This window comes from Bactrocera oleae, chromosome 4, assembly GCF_042242935.1.
Source record: "Bactrocera oleae isolate idBacOlea1 chromosome 4, idBacOlea1, whole genome shotgun sequence".
NCBI lineage: Eukaryota > Metazoa > Arthropoda > Insecta > Diptera > Tephritidae > Bactrocera > Bactrocera oleae.
In genome coordinates this window covers 50,859,731-50,885,667 of record NC_091538.1, presented here as the reverse complement: position 1 = coordinate 50,885,667, position 25,937 = coordinate 50,859,731, and the positions used below count along the sequence as shown (strand labels likewise).

Genomic DNA, 25,937 nt, shown 5'->3' with positions numbered 1-25,937 from the left:
GCCTATTGGCGGCTGAGTTAAAATCGTTTGCATGGTTTGTAACTTTTCATGGTACGCCGGAAGATTGTGTCGGATTCAAATACCCGGATGTTGAACGTTGTTTGAGGATATTATAACTTGGTTATTTTTTTTATAGATACTTATGGTTTATATGACTCAGCTATCGTATGGAGAATGTGGGAGTTATATGCTAATGTCCGACTCCATTCACACTTTATACCACCTTACTTCATTTTAGTTATGCAAATTAATTCACAGGCAAAACACAAGCTAGCCATCCGCGGATCAGCCATTTTGTACTTAAATTGATTTTAACAGATTTATGGTTAGAAGTGCTCTTATTTGCAATAAATATGAGTGAATATGTTAAATCGCTATAGTTCCTAAGTTGTTGTAATCACCGGATATGGAATACAGTTAACTTTTAATGGTTTCAAAGCGGAAACTCTTTTGAAACGAAAACACATGCCACTTTATAATGCGGATATTAAGATTGCCTCACTTCAAGTCTTCAAGGTCGTTCCAACAAACGAGTTTCACTACCGAAAAGAGCGCAGTAAGTGCCTTCTTAGCAGATTTTAATTAAAAAAAAGGAATATTGAAATTAATTTATAATTTATAAATTTTCAACTTATGTATGATCGAACGATGATGCTGGCAGAGAAAATATCGGAATATTCGTTTCATGAATAAAGAATTTGTGGTATTAGTGGTTGTAATATCAATGAAAGGATTTAAATGAAACCGTAATTTAAAATGTTTCTTAATATTATAAAATAGTATGTTATAGCCACTATTTATAACTTCTTTAAGCGCAACTTTTAAAGTTATTGTTATTGAAGTTATATGTAGTTAACCAACGTTCGTTTCCATAGATCTGACCTGTGTGGAGGTTCTTATTATTGGTCTGTAATTACCCACCACCCCCTCGGAGAATTATATTCAAACACACTTTTATAGGCATCAATTCATTTATCTGTATTTATTTGTTTACTTCATTCGGTGTATACAATCAATAAATACGCATTTTTGCTACTAGATTGTTTTGCACATATTGTTTGCGTTTTTTGTTAAATATTATTGCGATAATTTTTGATAAATCAATTAGTTACATGGACAGTAAAGCTTTTTAGTTGTGTCTTAGAACAAAAATGTGTAGTTAAAACGTATTTTTAAGGGGAGTATGTGGGGGGAAACTACAAATCTTTATTAGCGTCTACAAATTATTGCTCTTTAGGGTTGAAGAGTTTCGAAAATTTTTTTAAAAACTATATTTTTTTCAATAATAATTTTATTTAAAAAATTATGTGTTCGGTGTTTTAATCATATTAGCGCCCCATGTTATTAAAGGTGTAGTAAAATAATGGTAGTTAATCTTACAAAATCAGTTCAATAAGTCAGTGACTGTTTGACTCCAGTGGAATTTTAACGTAGAATATTAGTAAACATACCATCATTGAAACATGAAAGAAAGAGATAACAATAATTAGGTAATTTCTTCTTTCTGGGACGGATATTTACGTAATTATAACAATTTTTAAATGAAATATTAATGAATAGAAAATTAATGAAAGTATTGCTAAAAATTAAAATAAAAATTTGATTGAAATGGTTTTTAGATTAATGAAATTACAATATATATCGAACTCAGTGATCAGTTGTCTAGTATGAAATTGCTTAATTATATTATAATTAGAGGAAATGTCTTATTTCGTTTCATATTTAAAATTTAAAAGATACACGAGAATAGTTAATTGATGTGCGATTAATTGACAAATTCACGTAATTGACTTGGGAAATGGACAGGCGTTTTTAATACAGTCAGGGCAGTTTGATAAATCAAATACTTGTTGAATAACCAAACAAATTTCTGACAAAAAAAAATATGTTTTTTCTAATAACATGCATACAGATACATTTATTGCTGTTTTTTTTTCATATTTAAATTTTATCAAATAATATATGTTTGACGACATTTTGAACCGTTTTTCCATTGAAGACCACTTTGTGACATTTTTAGAGGGCAAACTATCAATTTAGATGTCTCTGATCCAATCTGATGGATACATATAACAGCAAGGTGCCGCAAAATAAGCTTTCACAAGCATAAATGACGTTAACGATAAATTTTAGCATAGTCTTCATTGGTCATTCGGTACAGTGCTTTCTTTGACAATTAAAATTGATTACGCAGTGTCGTCGTGTATTTATTACACTTTTTTTCGAATTCGGAAATACTGACTTATCAAAATATGCTCAGAATATGAGAAATCTTACATTAGGGTGGGCATTTTTGAAAAATTTGTTAAAGAAACCAATTTTTCTTTCTAACCTAAAAATTTGTTAGACCAAAAAACTGGAAATTTCGATTGGATGAAAATATTGATTTGTATTACGTTTTTAAATGCGGTTTCTTTGAGAAAATAAGAAAAATCTAAAAATCTTTTCTTATTTTTGTTGAAAAAAATCTCCATTATCAAAATGGTTTATATATATTTTAAGCGATTAAGGTTTATTGTTATTCAAAATTTTCCATTTCGAAGAGAAAATATTTCGGGTGAAAATTATATTTTTGTATTACACAGTTGTGGAATAATATCACAACTTTATGACTTTTTTAAACTTCTGTTATAGATTTTTACATAATATTTAAAAGAACAAACGATATTCACCATATTTATGCCACTATCAGTTATTTTTTTCACAAGAAAGTCCTTAAAAAACGAAATAGCGTTGTCATGTCACACAATTTCTTCTGTATTGTTTATTCTGTATTTTTTATTTAATACTTTCATATTTTGTAACGGTATATTTATGTGAATTTATGTGCTTAATATATTTTTTAGGTTGTAAAAAATAATATGAACAAAAATACACACCTTAATATGCAACTACATTGAAAATACGCAGTTGTGAAAAAATGTTGCTTGTTATTCGTAGCCATAGCGCATTGAAAAGAATCAAAAAAAAAATATTATATAGTAAATTTAAACGCATTTAAAAAATTCGAAAGCAAATATGTAAATTCTCCGGCATTTAAGAGCCAATTCGATATGTGTGCATGTTATATCTTTGTAGAAATAAATAGAAGTGGGCTTAATAAATTGTGTGTATGTATTTATGCATGTCTGTATGTATGTATGTACATATTTGCTATTTTGTATGTGTATGCTTGTGTGTTTGATTTTTATTTATTTTTATACTCGTATATATATTTTTTTGTTTTTGAAAACGCTTGCTTACACTTGGCTTGTGTTATTTAGCTAGTGGCTGGTAGCATACATATGTGAGACATATCCTAAATAGTACATACACATATATTCATGTAAAGCGTGTAAGTTTCGCACTAATTGTTGTTGTTGTTTTTTATCGATAAATACATAGTTTGCTTATGCAAATAAATGTAATGTTATACGTTTTGTTGTTTGTGTTAATACAATTTAAAAATTTTCAAAATTTCGCTATAAAAAGTGTTTTGCATTTTGCTTAGTTATTTCTCTTCTTATACGTCTTTTTTTTTTTGTTTGTTTTTAATATATATTTTTTTGTTTCTATTCTCCAGCTCTTAAACATAAATGATATCGTATCTGCACATCTGCCGTTTCATACATAGTTTGTGTGACTTTAAATTTAACTTACAATTACCACTACAACACCAAATAAATTATCGTTACTTCTGCAGCAGACTTTCATATGTATGCATTTGTGTGTGGCTATATGTGTGATGTCTGAGTATTTGTGTTTACACCAATACCTACACTACTTTATTTTTATGCTTATAAATATTATATATGTAGTTATGCAAATGTGCACACAGACGCACACATATGTATGTACCTAGGTGTGGTGTCTGTATGTATGCATTATTATATTTTTTTATTTATTAGGTGCCGCTGACATCTGAGACAGCTGTTTACTCGGGCTCACTGTTATTTTTAACATTCGATTGACCTTTGTTTTTGCTTACGTTTACGTGACTTGCAGAATTTGTGAGAATTCAAGTTAAACATTCAGTACAACTAACCTTTCTTTCTCAGCTTTTTGGTTTTTTAATATGTTTTTTTCTTAAATTTGCTTGTTTTTGTAGAAAAATGCGATGCAAATTAGCCATCTTATGTTCATTACGCTCGTTTTCATTAGTTTTTCTTTAATTTTTTTATTTTTTATTTATATTTTTTTTTTTAATTTTTAAATTTTTAGTTTAGTTTGTAAGTTTTACTATAATATTTTGTGTGGTGTTTTGCATACATTTTTGTTGTAATAGTTTTTTTTTTCTTTTCTTAATTTTTTTATTTAAATATTGACAGTCACAGGCTTAGTTGAAGCATTATTTAAAATATATATATTTATATATAGTTGTATATATTATATATATATATATATATGTGTGTGTGTGTTTTTATATATCTATTATGCATATACATATGTTTGTGTGTATGTATGTACGTTATTTATGCGCAATTTTTCCAGCTGCAAATTTGTGTGTGTATGTATATTTGTGTGTATATATTTATAGTATACATGTATACATATTAGCTACCTTCTAAGTTTAACTAATTTAGATTTAATTCATTTCTCTTAATTTCTTGTTTTGTTTTTCTTTTTGAGTGTAAAATCATCTCTTTGTACAAACCGAAAAAGTACTCACTGCTCTAACAAACCAAACAGACTATTAAACTAGTGTCAGTAGTATTGACGGTTGTTGATACGTTTTTATAACGGTATTTCAAAGTAATCCCGTTTCGACATTGTGTGCTGTCCCCAGCGTGTTAGGATCGAAATTCAGTTTCAGTTCGCCAGCCAACACAATCTCCGAAATGCAGCCGACAATCCCATTCGCATATTTTCGTCGTGTGAAATAAATCGCATTGGGCATGCCACCTGTAAAAATATTTAATACACGAGTATAAACAAGAATATATTTCACTTAAAAATTTGCAAGCAAATTAGTTTCTCTCGAGTCACTCACCGACATAGAGTCCGGTGTCTGTGTTCAATTGTTTTAATTTGCCCGGCGAATATTGCGTTGTTGTTTTTCTGCCATCTATCTCCAAGTAGCCAGCCTGTGAGTCTCTGTTGAAGGCAAAGAAATGAAATATTACCATACGCAGTATATGTAGATATACTTATAAATTAAGTAGAAAATGAAAAATGAGTCGAATTTCTTCCGTGAAACCGATATTTTTTTCTTCTGGAGGTATTTCTTCTTGTCGGGGTCTTTTCGGGACAAGTAGGAGTTTAACCTGCCACAGTATCAAGAACGAAGTCGCACAAGGGTCTCTCTAGATTCTCCGGACAAATCGAGCTCTTCGTCTGTAATGGGTGGTGGTTTGACTTCAAGTACGCCATTCAATGAGTGGGAGTCGGTGAAGGTGTTGATGGTCCCACTGTGAATGGAAAACATCCCAATAAAAACTGCTTGGGCTAGCGACTTGAGGATTTTGTTGCGGCTCTCTACTTTGGCAGTAAACGCGGTCGTATGAGGAGTGAAGAAGCATAGGCTGTCGAACGTAACAACTAAAATTTTTGGGTTGTTGACAGTCGGACGTAGTCGATTAAAATACAGTCTGTACTCTTTTCTCCAGTTCGTGAATATGGTCGCTGTGGATTAAGCGGGTGAGAGTGTCAAGCTCCTTGCATAGTAGAAGCGAGAAAGGTCGGAGAGATAGCCATTTACTTTCGAACACATGTCATCGAGGCCATTGCTTGACCTCGATATAGTACAATCATCTGCCTACGAGGTGTTGGAAATTCCCTCTGGTGGTTGAGGGAGTTTAGAAAAGTAGAAATTAAACAGTAATTGGGAGAGGACACCACCCTGCAGAACAGGGTCTAAACTTGGAGTTTACCTCAAAATAGTATGGGTGATTCCCGACTGCTGATGACATTCTCGGACTTTTATATGTTATGATTTTTAATTACCCTTCAACAACAACTTATCCATAACTGAGAGAACAGACTGAGAAATTTTGTATAACCATAATATTTCATAAACTGAATCAAGCCATGCATCTTCGAGAAAATAAAAACTTTTAATTCGTGAGGGCTATAGAATAAAAAAAATCGCTTTTAATCACGCCAAAATATAATGCCCAATATCTGTATTAATCGAATTGTCATGGATTTTAAATATTGCTAATAATAGAGTTTATATTAGATTCTACAACTAAAACTCAAGCTGGATATGATATTTGGACAGCTAAAGATAAATTCTTGTATAAAGTCAGAAAACTCCTGAAGCTGGATTTCAAGTATCAATAAAACTCCGCGATTCCATAACAAATATGTACCGGCTAGTACTTCTGTATGGCCAAAGGTGTCAGAGCAATGATATTTCAGTTTTGATCTCGCAAAGGGGGGACACTCAAGTAGATAGTGTTGAGATAATTACATCTTGTCTCCTTTTAAACCTAAGCATAGTCTTCATTGGTCATTCGGTAGAGTGATTTCTTTGACAATTAAAATTGATTACGCAGTGTCGTCGTGTATTTATTACACTTTTTTTCGAATTCGAAAATACTGACTTATAAAAATATGCTCAAAATATGAGAAATCTTACATTAGGGTATTTTTGAAAAATGTTAATGAAACAAATTTTTCTTTCTAATCTAAAAATTGTTAGACCAAAAAACTGAAAATTTCGACATGAAATATATTGACTACTGCATTCCGTGAGCTCAGTTATCGTGAAGTAGCTCGACGCCATTGATATTTTAGGCTTAGCCAAAAATTTAGGGGATACAGAATGGCACCCTTTACTCCTGACAATACGAAAATGCATTGCTGGCTTTATCATTCCCAATGTTAAATTGCAGTGTCATTAATAGCTATACGACAGTTTCTAGTTCTGATCTGTGATGATAATTCAACATCGCAATTATCTTGGTTCTCAACACATAGGAATATACGGAATAATGAAAAAGCTGACGAGTTTCAGCTACTTTGAATTAAACTCAAACCGGTTGTATCTAATCATATCCAAGACATTTGACTTACCTGAAAGCACGAACCCGATGCCAAAGACCGTCGCTTACGCGGCTCGTATTGAATTTTATATCGACCTCTCCGGAACCCAAATCGTAGCGAAAATGTAGATAACTGAAAGTTAAAAGAATAAAGGAAGTTTAAAATTGTATAGCAGCGAAGAAGAAACTTAAAACAGAAACGACAAGTTTAAATCGAGAATTTTGATCCGTTGTGTGGAATTTGAGAAAGGCTTTGTAAATAAGATACTGTTTCCATTAAACACAGTGTTTATATTTTTTTTCGAACAACTTTCTAAAACCAAATTGAGGCGGTCACAATTCCAAATATTTTTCAAAAATATTCAGTACTATAATACTAGCTGTAAAAGGTTTTGGCGAAATTTTGAGCATTACCGAAGTTCAATGTAAAGTTTAACGAATAAATTCAGTTACATACCCATTTTCTATACCCAAAGATAGAAAGTCAGCATTTTCATCTGTCGTGCCTTGTCGGCCAGTCCACAATATAACTCCATTCGGTGAGTGGGTTTTAATGCGTAAATTCAAGTCTATATTGTAGCTTATAACTTGACTCATCGTCTCGGCATCGTTGTAATGAAAGTAGCTGTCTTCGCCAGCAAAGCAAGCGCCGAAATTCTTGCGTACACCAACAAATTGACTCTGATGATCAGCCGGTAATTGCATTTTCTTCAATAAACTCCAATCCGTTTGGGTATCAATGGTGGGGGACGGTTTATTTTGTTTAACTGTAGTCGCCTTTTCCGCAACGACTGTTTGCACCGGTTCGAGAATATCATCATTCATTTCACTAAATTCAACATCGAGTTCCGACGACATGCTAAAAGTGCCGTTATAACTATTTTTCTCATCTATATTGAATTTCGTTGGGCTTTCTTGACTAATATCGTCACTTTCGTAATCATACTCATCTACGACTAGCTTCAGCGCTTTATTATTAGGCGTATGCTCGGGACCATTCGCGAGTATGCGTCTCATATCTTGTACCAGCTCCTTGCGATGATAATCTTCAGTGCCGTCGTTTTTGGTGTCGAACAATATGTCGTCCACAAAAAATGGTTCGGATTTTGTTTCTTCGTTCATGGCATCGTGCGCATGCCGCCGATCACCTTCGATCACGTCGTTTTTCCACGCGGAAGGTATACTATCGAAATCATCCTGTTTGTAAACTTGTGTCGATCCAATGTCGTTGTTGTTATCGTTAGCATTTTTCTGTTTCGTATCCTGCACCTGCTCGTAATCTCTGTCTTGGTCCACACCAATTTTCACTTCGACATTCTCATCGAATGTCAATATGTCGATTTCCGGATTCGTTTGGAAGCTTTCATAGTGTGTCGGCAATCGGCTTAGTTTAAAATTGTAAACGTTTTTGTGTTGATGATCATCCTTACCGCGGACTTTGGAATTATCCCCGTGTTTCGTCGACCATACTTCACTTTCCTTTATCGTTTGCTTCTCTTTACGCTTTTCTTTCTTATGTTTGCTACGTAACGGCTCTTCATTATAATAGCTTTCTTCGTCCAGACGACGTGTATCACGATATATTATATCATCATCTGCCTTCTCTTCCACGTCATCCTCCATTATAAGCGGCTCCCATGACTGCCTACGCCGACTGCCATGTTCCATGCGTTTGTGGCTTGAAGATGTGGTGCGCTCCGTTGAGGGAATAATTGTGGTGTAGTGGGTTTTGGGCGCTTTTATACCCTTAGAAGGCACTTTACTCATACGAAATTTTGAGTGTCCAGCATCTTTCGTATGCTTGGATAAGTGTGCAGAGTGTTTACCGTTCATTTTGTGTTTTTCTTTATTTTCCTTCTTCTTGGCTTTATTCTTTTGTAATTCTTCGATCGGCACCTCGGCTGCCATATTGCATTGAGTGCTGAAAGCGTTGCAACGGCATTCGTAACTCTCCATTTGGGGTACACATTCGGCAAGTGGCCCACACGGCCTTGCCACGCAGGCATGCGGACAATTGCCGATGTTTGTGCCACCTAAAGCTTCCGAAATTATTGACAATGAATGCCCATTAATATCGATCTGTAATATAATAAAGTTTATATGTATGTTTTTTTTTATAAAGATTGCCTTCTGAGAAATTTTTTCTACCTTTTGTATGCAACCCACGAAGAACGCTTTCGATTTCAAATCCAAAGGTAACTTATCTTCGTGATTCACGCCACCCAAAAATATATTTTCGGGCAGTGAGAGATGCCAGAAACCATTTGAGGAGATTGTCATTACTTCCGGATATGTATCGATCTGTAACAAATTTTGAAAGTAAAAGATATAACGGTAATTCAATATCCACTTTTATATACTATTTAATGGTTATTTTATTTACCTTTAGAACCGCTAATCGTGCTGTGCGTGACACTTTTAAAGTATGCCATTGTCCAATGCTTAAAGGATACTCGCTCCTGAAATATAAAATTTCTTCAGCTCAATGTTAGGATAAATATATTTAAATATAGAATAAAACCTCTTCAACCGATTTCCGAAAATAAAAATGTCTTAAAACATTTTCAAACATATATAAAAAACTATTGCCGGAATGCTAAATACCGTAAACCAAAATGTTTAACGACACAAAAAGTATTAGGGTCTGGAATAAATTATCGGGATCGTCATTTCTATTAAAGCACTCCTTAAAAACCATCCAGAAGTTTCAGAGCAAACCTTGGTTAACGATTAACAACCATCTTACTTTTTACGGAAATATACCACGTGGGAAATATTCATACATGAAAAATATTCACCAGCTTTAAAGAAAGCTTCTTATCTATATCATTGACCATTGATTTTTTATGTAAATACACCCTATGGTTAATATTCTACCTATTATTTTCTCATAAAATCGCAGTAAGGTTTGTAAGGGAAAATACCCCTCATTTCTATTTCTATCAAAAACTGTCACCTCATCTTACCCTACAGATGAAATGTCTTAGAATTTATAAACTTATTTGTTGGCTTTTGATGAGCTTTTTCATATCAGTGTAGTATTTCTGATAGTTTAGATTTAAATATATACTTTCAATACATACCTTACAACAGCAGGACCGCTGCCAAGATCAAAGACGAACTCAACAAAACCACCGGTCAGGGATAATGCAATGAAGTCACCATGTTTCGCCGAACCTGAATATAATATTAAACCATCGGGTTGTTCCGCTTTCAAAATAATCTAAAAACAAGAAACATAAAGTAATATTATATATATCAAATATTAATATATTATTTATATATATATATTATATATTTGCACAATCAACCTTCAGTTCCAACCAAATCAACGCACTATCGCCAAGTGGTGCATAACGCAGGAAAGACGAGCCGTTAAAAGCGGGTACCTACGAAAAAAATTGTATAACAAATAAAAATTGTAATAGGAAATCTCCAACAAACCTGAAGATCCATGCGTATTTCGCAAAGATCGCCCACAAAACCTATGGGGCATAGACAAACAGCGCCCTGATCTGAGGGCAAACACTTGCCGCCATGTTGACAAGGATAGGTGAAGCATTTATCAGTTACACAGTCCTCTGCAAAATAATACAAGAGTGAATAAGTATATTACTACTTACGTAAATCCTAATAAGACTTACGTATGTCAAAACCCTTGGTAACATCCCCCAAAGGATGTTCCTCAAACTTGTACTCATGTTCGTTTGCCACAAAGCGTCTTATACAGCCGATAAATCCATTATTGACGGGTAAACGCTTTGTTAAGCCCGTGATGTTGCCAGTGCCCCCCAGGAAGACCGGTTCTCGAAATGTTATGCGAGAAAAGAGTCCCTAAGGAAAATATTAAATATATAATATAAATATTTCAAGAAGATATAAAGTAAAGCTTAACTTACATTCGAGCGACCCTGCACTTTTGTGCCATGATTCAGTACCAACCATGCATCCCAACGGTGACGATAAATTATCACCGAGTTCCACTCGTTCAATAATATGGTCTCACGTGACCGAACACTGCCCACGCCAGATCCGCAGTCAAACCTTTTGGAAGTAAAAAAATACAAGTGTTTATAAAAAGTTTGCTTTGAGAAATGAAATCAAGGAGCACCCACCAAAACTCAACAAATCCTTTATTCAATAGTAGTGTCATAAAATCTCCGGTCAAATCATCTCTCTCACCGCTTAGAAGTATTATGCCATCGAATGACTCTGGTCGAAATTCTACTCGTATCTGTAAAAATAAAGTGTTGATTATTTAATTATCGTATGAAAACTTTAATCTAAATCAGATGTCGATAAATATTGTCATTACTATATCCTGAGTAATATTTTAAAATGTATTACAAATTTGAACTTAGTTGAACCTATCACGGTGACGGATAAAGTTATAGAAAGATTTACGTCCCTTTTCTCCTTGCTTTGTTTTGAATTCTCGTTTTAAGAAGAAAGCACCGATTACTACTAAGATTTACAGCCCTCTCGATGGTTATAACAGTTTCATGTATTTCACCATTGTAAAGCAACCACCGATATCGACATAATTTAAGCAGAAAATCAATTCTCAGAACATTCTAGGTCGTGCTATGGACAATGTCGAATGTCTGATTGAAAGGTTAAGTTAAGTAGTTCTTGGCCTCTCATATTGTCTCGAAAGACCAATCGGCTGACCGACCTTATATCTGATATGATTAAATCTAAACATATTTAGATTCAAGCTCACCAGTTCACCATTTTATCTGATCGAGATGGCTGGGCTTCACCACAATAATTCATTATAAGACAAGTGTGTACATATTTACTAAATCAAAATATTTAGATATTAGAATATCAATGATATATCTGAAAAAGGTGCATTATTGGTTAATAAGCCACTCTAAAAACATTTGACCATAATATTTATACGTTGCGAGGACTTTAGTCATTTTTAGCTTGAATCTAAACTACTTGAAATTGCATCCTAAAAGTATTTTTGAATGACTTTTGCTACAAAAAGTATAGTAATCATGATCTCACCACTGTCCTACCTTTCTGCGATTGCTCGCCGGATAGCTGAAATACCAAATCTTAGTTTTTTTTATAGATAGCTGACATTTTAAAAGGATGGAAGTTCGAAAATTTCGAATAGAAAAATCCTACGATAATATGCGCAATACTGTAGACTCGGCTAAAATCACTAAGGCGGTTACGGATTCTTTTGAATTGACGAATAGAGTTATTACTGTATTTAGTTTAAATACTACTTAAACTTTGTACACTTCGGAGATGTCGATAAGTCGAGTCTTGCAAAATTAAGCCCATTCGCTCAATCTAACCGAAATAATCTCCAGATGAAGTTTCAAATTATTTAAATTCATGAGAGTTTCCCCGCTTACCTGGACATGCTTATAAGCACCCCTCAGTGCCGGAAAGGCTAACCACGAATGCTTCGAAAATTTCGGCGTACGTATTTTGATTTCTATAAAGTAAAGGACCGATTTCAGTGTGAATTCTAGGTCATCATAAAGCTCTACTCACCTTCCAAGCACCTCTCACCACTTCTTCCAAAGGGACAAAGGCATTTGTTAGCGTCGTCCACACGTTCGCACACACCTTCCGTGCCACAATCCAAGTCACACGCATGACCACTGAGGAAACAACAGATAAAGTGAATTCAATGAAGATTTTGAAATTTTACAGTAACACTTACTTGGTAGATGCTGAGCTGTTCGCTCTCGTAGTGCTCAACTTGCTCAATTTAGAGCTCGCGGTTGCTGCAGCTGATTGTTTTATGTTGTTGCTTTTATTATTTTTATTGTATAGATCTACTGCTACCGCAGTTTGCTGATCCTGATATGTACTTTGACTCTGACTGGATGTGCGCAGATGGGGCTGCTTGACGGCAACACCACCAAAGGTGGGCTCATCCATGTCTAGGTCATTGCTCAGTGTATTCACTATCTTATTTTTATTATTATCATTATGATTAATTGCTTGTGTAGTTGTTGATGATGCTGACGGTATACCGTTTTGTTTGCGAGCTAAAGTCCTTGTCTTGTGCGGCCCATTATTTGTTGCAGTGGGCTTGGGTTCCGCTTTCAAATGAATTCGTATGGATTTCTTATTTGTTGACGCTTCTAGGGGATCGTCAGTTGTGGCAGTTACTACAACGCGGCGGGAATTGATTGCGCTCCATGTCGTTGTCGATTCTGTCAGTTTAGTTTTCAACTCAGGTACATCTTGGCTAGTATTAGTTAACTCTTGTTCATCGCCATTACTGAAATAGACGTCTTCAGATGATATGTAATAATCGTTTGAATTGACCTTTGTACGCTGGTCGTTGCGCTTTGCGTCATCGTAGAAAAAGTTATCGTCCTCTACACCCTCGATATCCTCCATTGAGAATGATGCCGACGAGATGGGCGCTGAAGCCTCCACATTCGCTGTATCACCAGTCATTGATGATGTTGAGGGTGCATAGCCAAGCTTGGCGCTAAACGAAGCGCCCTTTTGATAAAGTACGTCCTCATCGGATTTCGAATGACCATCCGCACTGTTCGTGGAGTTTATTACTAAAAAGAATGGAAAGTAAAGTTGTAAACAATACCAGATTCACAATTAGATACGAGTCTTTAAATAGGAAAGTATGATAAGTCAGTGGATGATCTAATAAAAAGAGAGTGCCAAATTTTTTCGCTGAATCATATTTGCATTTGCAGGTCAATACAGATATTTAAAACTACTCCGACGTATCTGACGTCCCAACACTCTGAATATTACTTGACTTGACACTTGACGTCCACTTACCTTGACAGCTGTAACCGTTTTTGTTCAGCTCGTATCCCTCAATGCAATCGCACTCGTACATTCCATCGTGGATTTCGTAGCACAACTGTTCGCATGGGCTTGTGTGACCACAGTGACCTAAATGTGTAGTAGAAATCAAATTATTAGATTATATTTATTTATTATATTTAAGTCCATCTGTTTTTAAGATTCCATAAAGATGACAAAAACGAAAACTAAAAAAATTAGCTCCCTGACCCATGTACTGTCCATAAAATAAAAATCTGAGATGTATCTTTTCTGAAATGGCGATCAAAGTGAGACGCAGAGAGAAGCTTATAAACCTCTAATGATGAAAAAATCATTTCAAAGACTGATTTAAATGTTTAAATATTATTATATCAGATTATTAGAGACGTCCAAAAAGATCTTTAAATTTTTTAACAAATATTTAATTTTTTTTGTCGAAAGATCGAAGATCAAGCGAGTAAATAATTGTTTACCTCATAGATCTGAATTTTGAAATACTTTAATTCCTACATAAGCTACGGATAAGCAATTATCTTAAGTGATATATAAAAAAATAAGGAAGGTCTAAGATCGGCTATAACCAAACATTTTACACTCTCGCAAGATATCAGCTATATGCACTGTTTCTTACATATTTGGTGTATGCGTCCTTTAAAAGTTATATTCCGATTTCGACAATTTTAGGACATAAGATTAAACACCTTGACAATACTATTTGTAAAAAATTTAATTTGGATAATTTCACTGATGTTTGATTAGTACTATACTGGAAAGGGAGAAATTAAGATGGAAGTTTAAGTGGTGTCAAAAAATGTAGGTGAGGTTGTCATAACCTATTTTTACGGTATGTGATCGAAATATTTAGATAACCACACAAACCAAATTTGGTTGAAATATGCCGAGTAGTTTCTGAGATATAGGATTTCCCTAAAAGTGGGCGGTGCCACGCCCATTGTGGAATTTTTAAATCGGCTCCCATAAAGCCCTTCTTTGCCATTCTGATTTTGAAATTTAATGCTTGTAGCTCTTTTATTCTGTGAGTTATAGCACCTTTAGTAATTTTCAACATATCCCTTATATGGGGAGAGAGGGCGTTATTATCTGATTTTATCCATTTTCACAGTGTATAATGAAATATTAAAAATACTAAAAATTAATTACTAAAAAAATAATCAGCCCAAAGTGCCACTCACCACTATGATACCCTGTACCAAATTACAGTTTTGTATCTTAATTTTGTGCCTGGTTATGACACTTCATAAATATTCGTTTAATGGCATTTTGTGGGCGTGGCAGTGGTCCGATTACGCCCATCTACAATCCCAACCCACCTTGAAAGACAGTCACCCGGATTTCAACCCGCCTCGTCACCCTGATCATTTATATATATAACTCCACACCTATCTCGATTAGTTTTAGATGATACAAACATACGTTGAACAAAACTATTATACTCTGTGCAGCATATTGCGAGAGTATAAAAATACTGTTATCTATACAGCAAAATATCATTAGCACCCTTTCTCATGCTTTAACAAACTTCCCTCATTTTGTTAGTAATGGTTCTAATTTCATTAAAGTCGAACTTCATACGATGGGGTTAGTTGTCACCCTTGAATTATTACAGTATTATTTCAAGGGAGTTTTCTCACACCGTTCAAAAGATATGATATGAACATCGGCATAGTATTTCTTTACATTATGTGGAAGCCACACTCTCGACAAGTGTTGTAAAATTATGACAACCACAGCTAATTTTCAACACTACAATTTTTGACAGCTATATTAAATTTCTCCGGAAGCCTGTTGACTACTGATATTAGTAAATGCCAAATTCGAGACATTCAAGGGGAGAATTGAAACTCGTGAACTCGTGTGACATTTGATGAAGTCGTAAAAACATAACATAATGTGAATTATTATATACAAGTATATAGCCATGTTAATATACTTGTATATCGAAATTGGTATGTTTGTACCTTGAAAAGCTGCCTCCATTGTAATTTCCGCCTCGGCACTTTTGGCAGTCGCCAAAATAGTCACCAAAATGAGTCCATGCATTAGCAGGTTATTAGTTTTAGTCTTCGCCATTTTCTTATTACTATTTGTGTGCTCTTGTGTCAGCTATCAGAAGAAAATTGTTGTCAGTTTTTAAATGAGAAATTAATTAAATTACTTGTTACCTTTGTTAATTTGCCTCCGCTGCCAATACCACCTTTTATAATAAAAAAATCAATCTCCGATTACTTTATTGCCTGTAATTACACTGAATTATAGGGATCGATGGTTTTCCAGGGCTTTCTCATGCTGTTGGCAATTACATAAATCAATTGAAATATTCCGTTAAACCCATTGTATTTTACGTCCTTTATACCTGTGAGTAAAGTAGAAAGAAATATATAATTACTTGCTATTATATCTGTTTTGAGATTGTTATTAAGTTCTCACTATAATAATCTTATGGGGTGCTTCACGGGATAGGTCATAACTTTTTACTCGCGATTAGACTATATAGTGATTATAGTTCCACATTGAAATAAACTGATTCAATTTTAGCCAATAATTCCAAAAATTTTACTAATGACATAGCTCTAAAATATATAACATATGTATAATCAGAAATAACCATTTATTATACCTTAAACATATAATATTATATATATATATATATATATATTAAGTTTGCCACGAAGCTTGCAACACCCAGAAGGAAATTTCGGAGACATCTGTCTGCCTGTCGGTCTGTATATACGCGAACTAGCTCCTCATGGGATATTGATTTGAAATTACGCACACGTTTTTTTCTCTCCGAAAAGCTACTTTTTGTCGAAATCGGACCGCTTTAGGATATAGCTGTCATACAAATTGATCGACCAAAACCAAATCGATGTATGAAGAAGCTTTTTATTTGACAAATTATCTACACGAAATTTAGCATAACTATTTTAACCAAGGCAACGCTACAATCTTCGAGCATAACGGATCGCTATACTCGCACTCATATTTTCGCAGAAACCAGACCGCGGATTCAAAAAACTTCAGATACACACTGGCCCTCATTTATAGTGGAGCCATCTACACTTCCCCGACTCCCTCCTAGTGAATGGCGTACTTGAAGTTAAAACACCACGCATAGCAGACGAAGACCTCGAGTTGCACCGGGAATCTAGAGTGACGTTTGCGCAACTTCGTTCTAGATAGTGTAGCAAGTTAAACTCCTACTTATCCAGAATAGACCTCGACATACCAAATATATGTCCTACAGATAATGAGTCCTACATGACTCTAACCACCCAATAAAACCCACTCATCTAACACCCCTCCCCTTATGATCGGCCCTTGTCGAAATAGCGTGTTTCCTGAGCCTGAACCAAGATGTTTGTGATTAAAAATTTAAAATTTAAAATCTTACTTTTTGAATTGAATGAACGCGAAAAAATGTTAATTCTACAGCACATTCTTTTTTTATTCTTATTTATATACTTAAGATTACAATTTTTATACTCTCGCAACCTGTTGCTACAGAGTATAATAGTTTTGTTCACCTAACGGTTGTTTGTATCACCTAAAATTAATCGAGTTAGATATAGGGTTATATATATATAAATGATCAGGATGAAGAGACGAGTTGAAATCCGGGTGACTGTCTGTCCGTCCGTCCGTCTGTCCGTCCGTCCGTCCGTGCAAGCTCTAACTTGAGTAAAAATTGAGATATCTTTATGAAACTTGGTAGACATGTTTCATGGTACCGTGAGACGGTTGGTATTGCAGATGGGCGTAATCGGACCACTGCCACGCCCACAAAACGCCATTAATCAAAAACAAATAACTTGCCATAACTAAGCTCCGCAATAAGATACAAGACTGTTATTTGGTACACAGGATCACATTAGGGAGGGGCATCTGCAGTTAAAATTTTTTTTTTAAAAGTGGGCGTGGTCCCGGCTCTAATAGGTTTAATGTGCATATCTCCTAAACCGCTAATGCTATAATAACAAAATTCACTAGAAGCAAATGTTTTTAGCACTTCTATTGACGGTGTGAAAATAGTTGAAATCGGGTGGCAACTCCGCCCACTCCCCATATAACGGTACTGTTAAAAACTACTAAAAGCGCGATAAATCAAGCACTAAACACGCCAGAGACAGTAAATTTTATCTCTGAGATGGTATAAGATGACTTTATAGGAACCGAGTTCAAAATTAGACAGTGGGCGTGGCACAGCCCACTTTTAGGTGAAAACCCATATCTTGAGATCTGCTTAACCGATTTGAACCAAATTCGGTGCGTAAAGTTCTTTTCATGTTTCTATGTCATAGTGCGAAAATGGGCGAAATCGGATTACAACCACGCCTATTTTCCATATGACACCATTTTAAATACCACTTGATTCTTTCACTTTCCACTATGCAAATCAAGCAACAATGATTATATCGGCGTAAAACTTTGCGTGAATAATACGTTTAAAGTATGCCACCTTGTGACCAAAAATTTTTTAAATCGAACCAAAACTGTTCAAGCCCCTAAGTACTAAATATGTGGACCCCAGTGCCTATAGTTGACCTTCTACCGAAAATATCAGTCAATCCACAAAGAAATCTCAAACGAGTATACCATTTGACTTTGCGAGAGTATAAAATGTTCGGTTACATCCGAACTTAGCCCTTCCTTACTTGTTCTTTTTTATTTTTCAATCCGGTAGTTATCATTTAATTTTTAATACGGTTTTTCGGAATTAAATTTTTTCTTTAATTTTTATTCCGGTATACGGGATTAAAAGTTTAATTAAAATATTTTTTTATGCATCCTTTTTTGGATTAAAAAAAATTAATTCAAATTTTAACTAAATTATTTTTAGTGCATTATTTGCAACCCTGTATACGACCCACGATCTCTAATGGAGTTAATTCTTAGTTATACGTAACTTCAGACAGCAACCAATCAGATACATTTTTAGGCTTTTTTATCAACGATGTCAGCATAAAAAATTGCACTTTTCCGAAACGATATTGTGGGTTTCATCGCGGTTAACCCTTAAAGTAAGGGGATTTCGATTTGTTTTTTGTCCTATCTGAATCCAAACGATAAGAACTTATAACACATGTAAGTTCTTATGGCAACAGTACGGAACTGTACTGCCGCCATAAGTAAATATTTCTTACAGAGGTGATTTTAGTGGCTATCACGCTAGTTAGATTTATATATTTTGCTGTGAATATGATTAAAATCATAAAACTTCAAGGTTAAACCAGCTCAAGTGACACTATAATTTAACACTCCAGATCTTGCATTGAAGTTTGGACCTTACGGAAACGACACAATGGATAAAATATTATACTTCGCACCTATTACTCAACCTAACCTGTTTAAATAAATAGATTTAAGTCAAACTACCCACTTTCCTTCCCTACAAATATAGGATTATACATGTTTTCGAGTGTCTGAGGTTCTTCTTGAGTAAAAATATATGCCCAGTTGACGAAAGTTTTCCATCGAACGAGTAACTCAGCCAAACCGTTTCTATAACTTTATATTTGTATCCACAAAACGCTGCTAGAGAATCTAGCCTAAAGTATTATATTAAAACACACACAACTCACTAAGTAAGCACAGTCATCTTTGGAAAACACTTCCTATGGCGATTATTCATTCAGAAGTTATGTAGTCCTTCACGAATCGAAAACTAAACTTCGCCCACTCCTTCCACTTCAAGGTTTTTGCTGACAAAAGTCTAAGGTTATTACGAATAAATATAGATATGAATGTATGTATGTTTACACGCATAACTGTATGTGTTATATCATAGGGCAAACAAATCCAAGAAAGCCTTGACAACTAGTAGTTAAACCACAACAAAACGAAAATTACTATACGAAGAAGAAAAAATCACTACAATTTCAGCACTGGAATGTTTTTATACAAAAAGTGAGACGTAGAGTGTAACGGTATTTCATTAAGAACTTCTTTTTTGTTTTAAGTTTTCATTCTATATTTTCATATATAAAATAGTCTGAAATGCATTTATAATAAAATCACAACACCAAAAATGGACCACAAACTTTCACTGAAGTTTTTAAGTAATTGTCCGAAATATGATTAAGCATATATTTTTTTAACATTATTCACTTTAGTTTTTTTTTATCGTTTTTACTAATAAAATATTTCGTTCCCCGTCACCCTGTTGAATTATCCGTACGTTTTTCATTACTTTTTTACTGAAGTTGTGTCGCCAAAATAATTCGCTCTTTCACTTCTATCGATTTTTTATGCTTTCCTTTTAACTTCACTTCATGCGGCTGACCATAGACTCGTCGTTTGCACACCTTCGCTCCAATTAGTTTGACTTTTTATTGCATTTATTCTGATGAAATTGGATTTTTCCGTTGGTCTTTCTTTCTATTTTTGATACATTTTTGCCGTTTTTTTTTGTTTTTGTTTTTTAAGTTAATTTACCGAATTAATTTTCATTTGTCCATTCGTCCAGCGCTGCGACGCAGTGACGGTGTGATTAAGCACTAATTTATTCCGTGACTCTTTTGTCAACTTACGCCGCATGCTAAGTTAGGGAATTAGGGTACCGTTAACATTTGGATTTCCACAGTGGAAATAGTACTACGACTACTACACGATTTGACAGCAGGTGGTGACTGCGATGCCATTGCCGCGGCGTAAGCTGAGCAAAGCAAAAGGGCGTAGGATTGCTGGCCATTCATACACGCATATTTATACAAGCCAAGTACACACATACATTGAAAACTATGTATGCTATGTGTGTACGGCTGTTTTGTATGTATGTATGCAGGTGCTACAGTCGTCTGATATTCTTTTGTTTTATTGTCTGCGCCAATTATTATATGTTTAAGCAGGTGGGTGTGTAAACATACATAACTGTCTATTATGCATCCTACCCAGTAGGAAATTAAACTGATTTCTAAATTTTCTCTTCTCCCTACTTTTCAATGATTACCTACTGTTATTTGTAGGACTGCATGCCGGAAAAGACTGATTTCATGAGAAAATGTGTTTATTCAGCAATTTTTGGAAAATATGTCAACTAGTTCGAAAAATATACTGAAGTTGCCCGAATTTGTTCAGAGTTTAAAATTTTTTTTATTCAAATGGGCAGCTTCTTGGGGCGAAAAAGACGTGTGCAAAATTTCAGATCGATATCTCTAAAACTGAGGGCGCTTATATACAGACGGACGGACAGACAGCAGACACGGCTTAATCGATTCAGCTCGTCATGCTAATCATTTTGTATATATATATTTTATAGGGTCTCCGACGTTTCCTTCTGGGTGCAACAAATTTCAAGTCAAACCTAATATATCCTGTTCAGAGTATAAAAACGATAGAATGAAGTATTCCTATTTAAGCTGAGTGCATTTCCAGTTTTGAAAGCGTTAACACTCCCACATAGCAGAATTTGCATAATTTCATGCAAATTTCCGAGAAATCACTTAGAATTATCAGCATAACCTTTGGCTTTAAAGGGAAATAACTAAAACAAAAGTTTTCTTCTTTTACCACAGTTTCACTTTTTTTACTATTTGATAAAATACTCAACAACCTGGTACTGGCATTTCTTCATACACTTTTCTGTATTAACTTCCCGTCACTAATTTAAAGACTAATGCCTCGATTAAAACAAATTATATTTTCACGTAAGGGAATGACAACGTAGAAAATTCTAAACCATTTCCATTACAATCCCCACACTTTAAAACGCATCCTCGTAATTCAAGCAAGATTATTTTTGATACATGTGAGCAGTCTGAATAGTCAGTGAAAATTTTTGAAATTATTCTGATAAAAAAGTCGAACAAAATTTTTACAAAACAATAAATTTAGTCTTGCTTTTACTTTTTCATTATTTCCTTTCCAAAAGAAGAAAATATTTCTCAATATTATCAAAAACAGGATAATTTTTCAACGTGCCGTGCTTATGAAAGTATTTCAGAATTTTGCATTCTGAAGTTACGCTAAAAATTTCCTACATGGAATGCTTTTCTACTTTTATGGAGGAGTACTTGAAGCACACATAAATTACTTTTACACATACATATATGGTATACATGTATATACATATATACTTTTTTTCACCTGATCGGCTGGGTACTTTAAGACAAATGTGTATTTGTATACACATTTATGTTTGTATATTTGTATGTTTGTTACTGAGTACATTTGTTTGCTTTCAATTAAAGAACCATCGCGCGTAGCATTTACTTCTATTATATGTAATTAAATCGATCCAAGTATGAAAGTCGTTTAATTTAAAAGTATCGTACGTATATCAAAATGGGCACAATTTGTCGGTGTTTCGACGTGAGATATATATATTAGTGAAAATTTAGTAAAAATCATCAGTATCTGCTCTGAATGAGAGAAAATTTGCGATGCGCCATGGCGGATACGTAACTTATGGTATTTCAACTTTTCAACGCAGTTTGTTGGATTTTTGGAATGAAATTGTGATCGCTATTATTGTTGTTGTTTTTATTAATATTATTTTCATTATAATTTTACTAATATTATTGATAATTTATTATTATTAATTTATTAATATCTCGGAATCTACTCGACCGATTTCAACTAAATTTGGTATATAGGATTATTTCGACATTCCTGAAAATTCATGAAAATGGGCGAAGTCGGACTGCAACCACTTCTCATATAACACAACTTTAAATTAGATCTGTTCCTAGTATACAAATCAATAACCAATCAATGTATCTGGTGTTCGAATAGTGCCTTTGGGGCATGCCACCTTATGACCAAAAATTGTTCAAATCGGACCAAAACTATTCAAGTCCCCAGATACCGAAAATGTGGACCACAGTTCCTATTACGAACTTTTTATCGAAAATATCGGTCAATCTGTAAGATATATTATAGAATTCGGAGAATCCTTTTCTGATAATAGTATGCCTGTATGTCAAAAATGGGTAGAATCAGATCAATAATTCCTTTAGCTCACATATACATAATAGAAAGATTCTCCGCTTTTTCTACTGAACAACAAAATCTATGTTTTATGAACTCAAAGCGCAGATACGAAGAATTTTTTAAGGATCGCGGCTAAGAACGAAATTTAAATTTAGTATAAAACATTAGCGATCACGAAGAGCTAGAAATGAGAGGTTCTTTCTAAAACTGAACCCTTAAAAATATCCAAAACTTAAAAATGTGCGTCGAAAAAGCTATTGTTGTTATATTTTAGAATACAAACACCTTGAATAGCGTAAAGCCGCTAACGGTGATTATTATATTGAGCTCTATGGTCGAATAAATATCAGTCGAAGAATTCAATATTGGTTCTACTAAATGTATGGAGGTCGATAGATGATGCTGGAAGAGGCAATCTAAAAAATACTCTTTTTTCAAAAGTCACTGAAGTCTTCTTCACATGTACGTATGTATGTATATATTTTATAATTACGTATAAATTTCACTAATTTATTTTACTGTGAAATATCAAAAACATATTCACATTGGAGGCGGTGTCGATGGCAAAATAATAAAAATGTGCATGTTCAAATTTTATTCAGCTTTTATACGCACGTTCTCGCTGCTGATTTCACTGAACAAAAGCCAAATAAGTACCTGGTCGCACAAAAATAAACATGCCACCACCTTCACCAAGCGCCAATAGCGCGAGCTCAGCAATACTTTTTACCAAACCAAACAATAATTACGCAGAGACGCACGCACACACATATGCACACATGTGTACATACATGTGTGTATGTATGTATATAGCACAACGCGCAAACACCTTTTGGCAGCAAACAAGGTGGATTAACTTTTGCGGGGGCTGGTGAAACGTATGCGAGGTGACGCATCGACTCTTTGCCGTGGCTATACAAGCGGGTCTAACTGATGGCTAAGGATTTGCGTGTAGCACTATGCATGAATATTAATGTCCTTCAGTGCATTGGTGTTATTCAGGCACACTCTTTCTTTTATATTTATTATTATTATGTTTTTTTTTGTTTGCTTTTTTTTATACAAACGTTCCTAGATAAGTAAAATTATTATCTATTCCACACACGATTTCAAGCACAAAATTACGGTTAACATAGTTTTTTCTTAACTAGCACACACACTTACAATACACAAAACAATTTAGAATCATTTACTTTTTTTAATTCTCAAACCGAATTTTCGAGTTTTGTTAATCAAAAGACCTTTCTTTCCTTCACATCGCATACCGAATCCTGCGAAAAATTTGTCCTCTTACGTGCCTTCCTATATTTGCAAATATGTTTGTGTGTGTATAGAGAGTAGGAGCACTTTGAAGTTCCCCAATTTTATGTACTTGCATGTAAGTATGTTTCTATGTGTGCACATATCCTTGCATCGAGCCTTTTCACTTTATTTCATAACTTTCAATTCACTATTTATTTATAATTATTTGAAAACACAATTTTCTCTTGCCTTTACCTCATCACTTCGCGGCGGTGTCGAACATTTAGTAATATTTTAGCAAGACCGTTTTTGCAAAATGAAAATATATGTGTATGCACATAAGTATGTATATTCGTTATTTGGTGGTATCCTGTGTAAGAATTATTTGCTTAGCGCGTAGCTGCGTGCTCGTTACCGTTACGTTTACTCTAATTGACGGGAGACTAGCGAATCCAAACCGTTTGAACGAGCCAGCGCTGTGGTAGCTGAATTCTGAGTTACCGTTACCGTCATTTGCATTACATCATATTCGTTGCTCTCTTTATAGGTAGATTTGGTGAGAGGAAGTCCTGTTTACAAAATATGAGTGCTAGTTAATAGAGTGTTGCCAACTTAATTTGTTTTTCACCGGTTATTTAGTAGAATCGAATCAAATTTCAAACCAGTGTTGCCACTTTGGTTCAATGGGTTAAGAACTGTTGTCTACATTTAATAAGAAACATTGGTTGATTTTGGGAATTCTGAAAATGGGAGTATAGCCACTCTTAACTCCCAAATAACGGTATATTTTAACAAGTAAGAAAGATCCTAACTCGGGTGTAACCGAACATTTTATACTTTCTGGTAAAGTGATATACTCGATTTTCGTATATATTTAATAGTAGGAAGTATTGCATCTATTATTTACAATCACAGGCAAGAAGATACACTATTTAGTAAGATATTCTTTCGGAATTCAATTAAGATTTCTAACATATTGACCGATAAATGCGGTATAAAGTTAACCGAAAGTTCGAAAATATTTATGTATTATATTAAGCATTTGGGCTAAGGGCCGAATTTAAATACTAGAATTCATAGACTAACCGATATGTTCGATAAAAAATCAGCCATGTGCACTAGTATCCACATATTTGATGTCTGGGTCCTTGAAAAGTTATAGCCCAATTACGAAAAATTTTGGGCGTTAGATTTAATTGGTTGAGGGCACTATTGGTGCAAAGATTTATCCTAATTATTGCATTGATGTTTGATTTGTATACTATAAAGTGAAAGAATATAGGATTTGAAATTGAATTATATGAGAAATAGGCGTAGTTGTCATCCGATTTCACTTATTTTTACAGTATGTGGATTAGCACATAAAAGTGGGCGGTGCCAAGCCCATTATGCAATTTTTACACCGAATCCCATAAAGACTTTGCCTGCCATCCTGGATGTGAAGTTTAATGTTTGGAACTCTTTTATTCAGTGAGTTATCGCAGTTTTAGTAGTTTTCATCATATTCGTTATATGGGGAGTGGTCGTGGTTATTAATTGATTTTATCCTTTTGATTTTCTTACAGTGTATAAAGAAATGCTAAAAAGACTTCTTCTCAGTGCGTTTCGTTGAGAAAACTTTTGCGGTTTGGAAGATATGTACATTTAACCATTTAAAGAGCGGGGTCACGCCCACTTTTGAAACTGTTTAGCACACAAGTGTCGCTTAGCACTGCCATACCTTGCACCAAATTACAGTTTTATATCTTAAATTAGGGCTGAGTTATTACACTTTGCCGAGTTTCATCAAGATATCTCAATTTTTACTCGAGTTATCGTTTGCACGGACAGACAGACACCCGGATTAATATATATATGTATATATATATATATATATATAAATAATCAGGGTGACCAGACGATATATTTATATATATACAATATATATAAAAAAAATAATCGAGATAGATATGGAGTTATATATATATATATATAAATAATCAAGGT

General features: G+C 34.2%; 1 protein-coding gene and 1 long non-coding RNA gene across 4 annotated transcripts; one reads left to right on the top strand and one right to left on the bottom strand.

Annotated features, from left to right (window-relative positions):
- Window positions 1-952: 952 nt before the first annotated feature.
- SP2353 (EGF like, fibronectin type III and laminin G domains protein pikachurin) lies at window positions 953-24,385 on the bottom strand. Of its 3 annotated transcripts, none has more exons than XM_036377208.2 (19): window positions 24,207-24,385; window positions 15,944-16,134; window positions 15,740-15,884; window positions 13,752-13,868; window positions 12,655-13,516; window positions 12,483-12,592; window positions 12,341-12,423; window positions 11,081-11,199; window positions 10,865-11,009; window positions 10,610-10,799; window positions 10,410-10,546; window positions 10,277-10,354; window positions 10,049-10,188; window positions 9,349-9,424; window positions 9,114-9,266; window positions 7,423-9,044; window positions 6,997-7,098; window positions 4,970-5,073; window positions 953-4,881 (listed from the first exon to the last, which is right to left on the bottom strand). In XM_036377208.2, exons 3-19 carry the CDS (start codon window positions 15,849-15,851, stop codon window positions 4,727-4,729), a joined length of 4,305 nt encoding a protein of 1,434 aa, XP_036233101.2. In that variant the 5' UTR covers window positions 15,852-15,884; window positions 15,944-16,134; window positions 24,207-24,385; the 3' UTR covers window positions 953-4,726. The 3 variants fall into 3 exon arrangements, with proteins under 3 accessions (XP_036233101.2, XP_036233111.2, XP_036233105.2); XM_036377218.2 differs by lacking the exon at window positions 24,207-24,385 and adding an exon at window positions 19,969-20,372; XM_036377212.2 differs by lacking the exon at window positions 24,207-24,385 and adding an exon at window positions 19,361-19,653.
- On the top strand, window positions 10,125-11,227 carry LOC118683870 (uncharacterized). The gene is made up of 2 exons (XR_004979699.2): window positions 10,125-10,208; window positions 10,283-11,227. It is a non-coding gene; the product is annotated as an uncharacterized lncRNA (long non-coding RNA).
- Window positions 24,386-25,937: the final 1,552 nt, after the last annotated feature.

What these genes read in the sequence shown, in the direction of transcription:
- SP2353 (XM_036377208.2), bottom strand. Translation starts at nt 15,851, where the DNA reads ATGGCGAAGACTAAAACTAATAACCTGCTAATGCATGGACTCATTTTG. An exon ending in AAACGGTTACAGCTGTCAAG is followed by an intron (nt 13,517 to 13,751) that starts GTAAGTGGACGT and finishes CATTCTTTTTAG; the next exon opens with TAATAAACTCCACGAACAGT. An exon ending in TCTTTGGGTATAGAAAATGG is followed by an intron (nt 7,099 to 7,422) that starts GTATGTAACTGA and finishes TTTAACTTTCAG; the next exon opens with TTATCTACATTTTCGCTACG.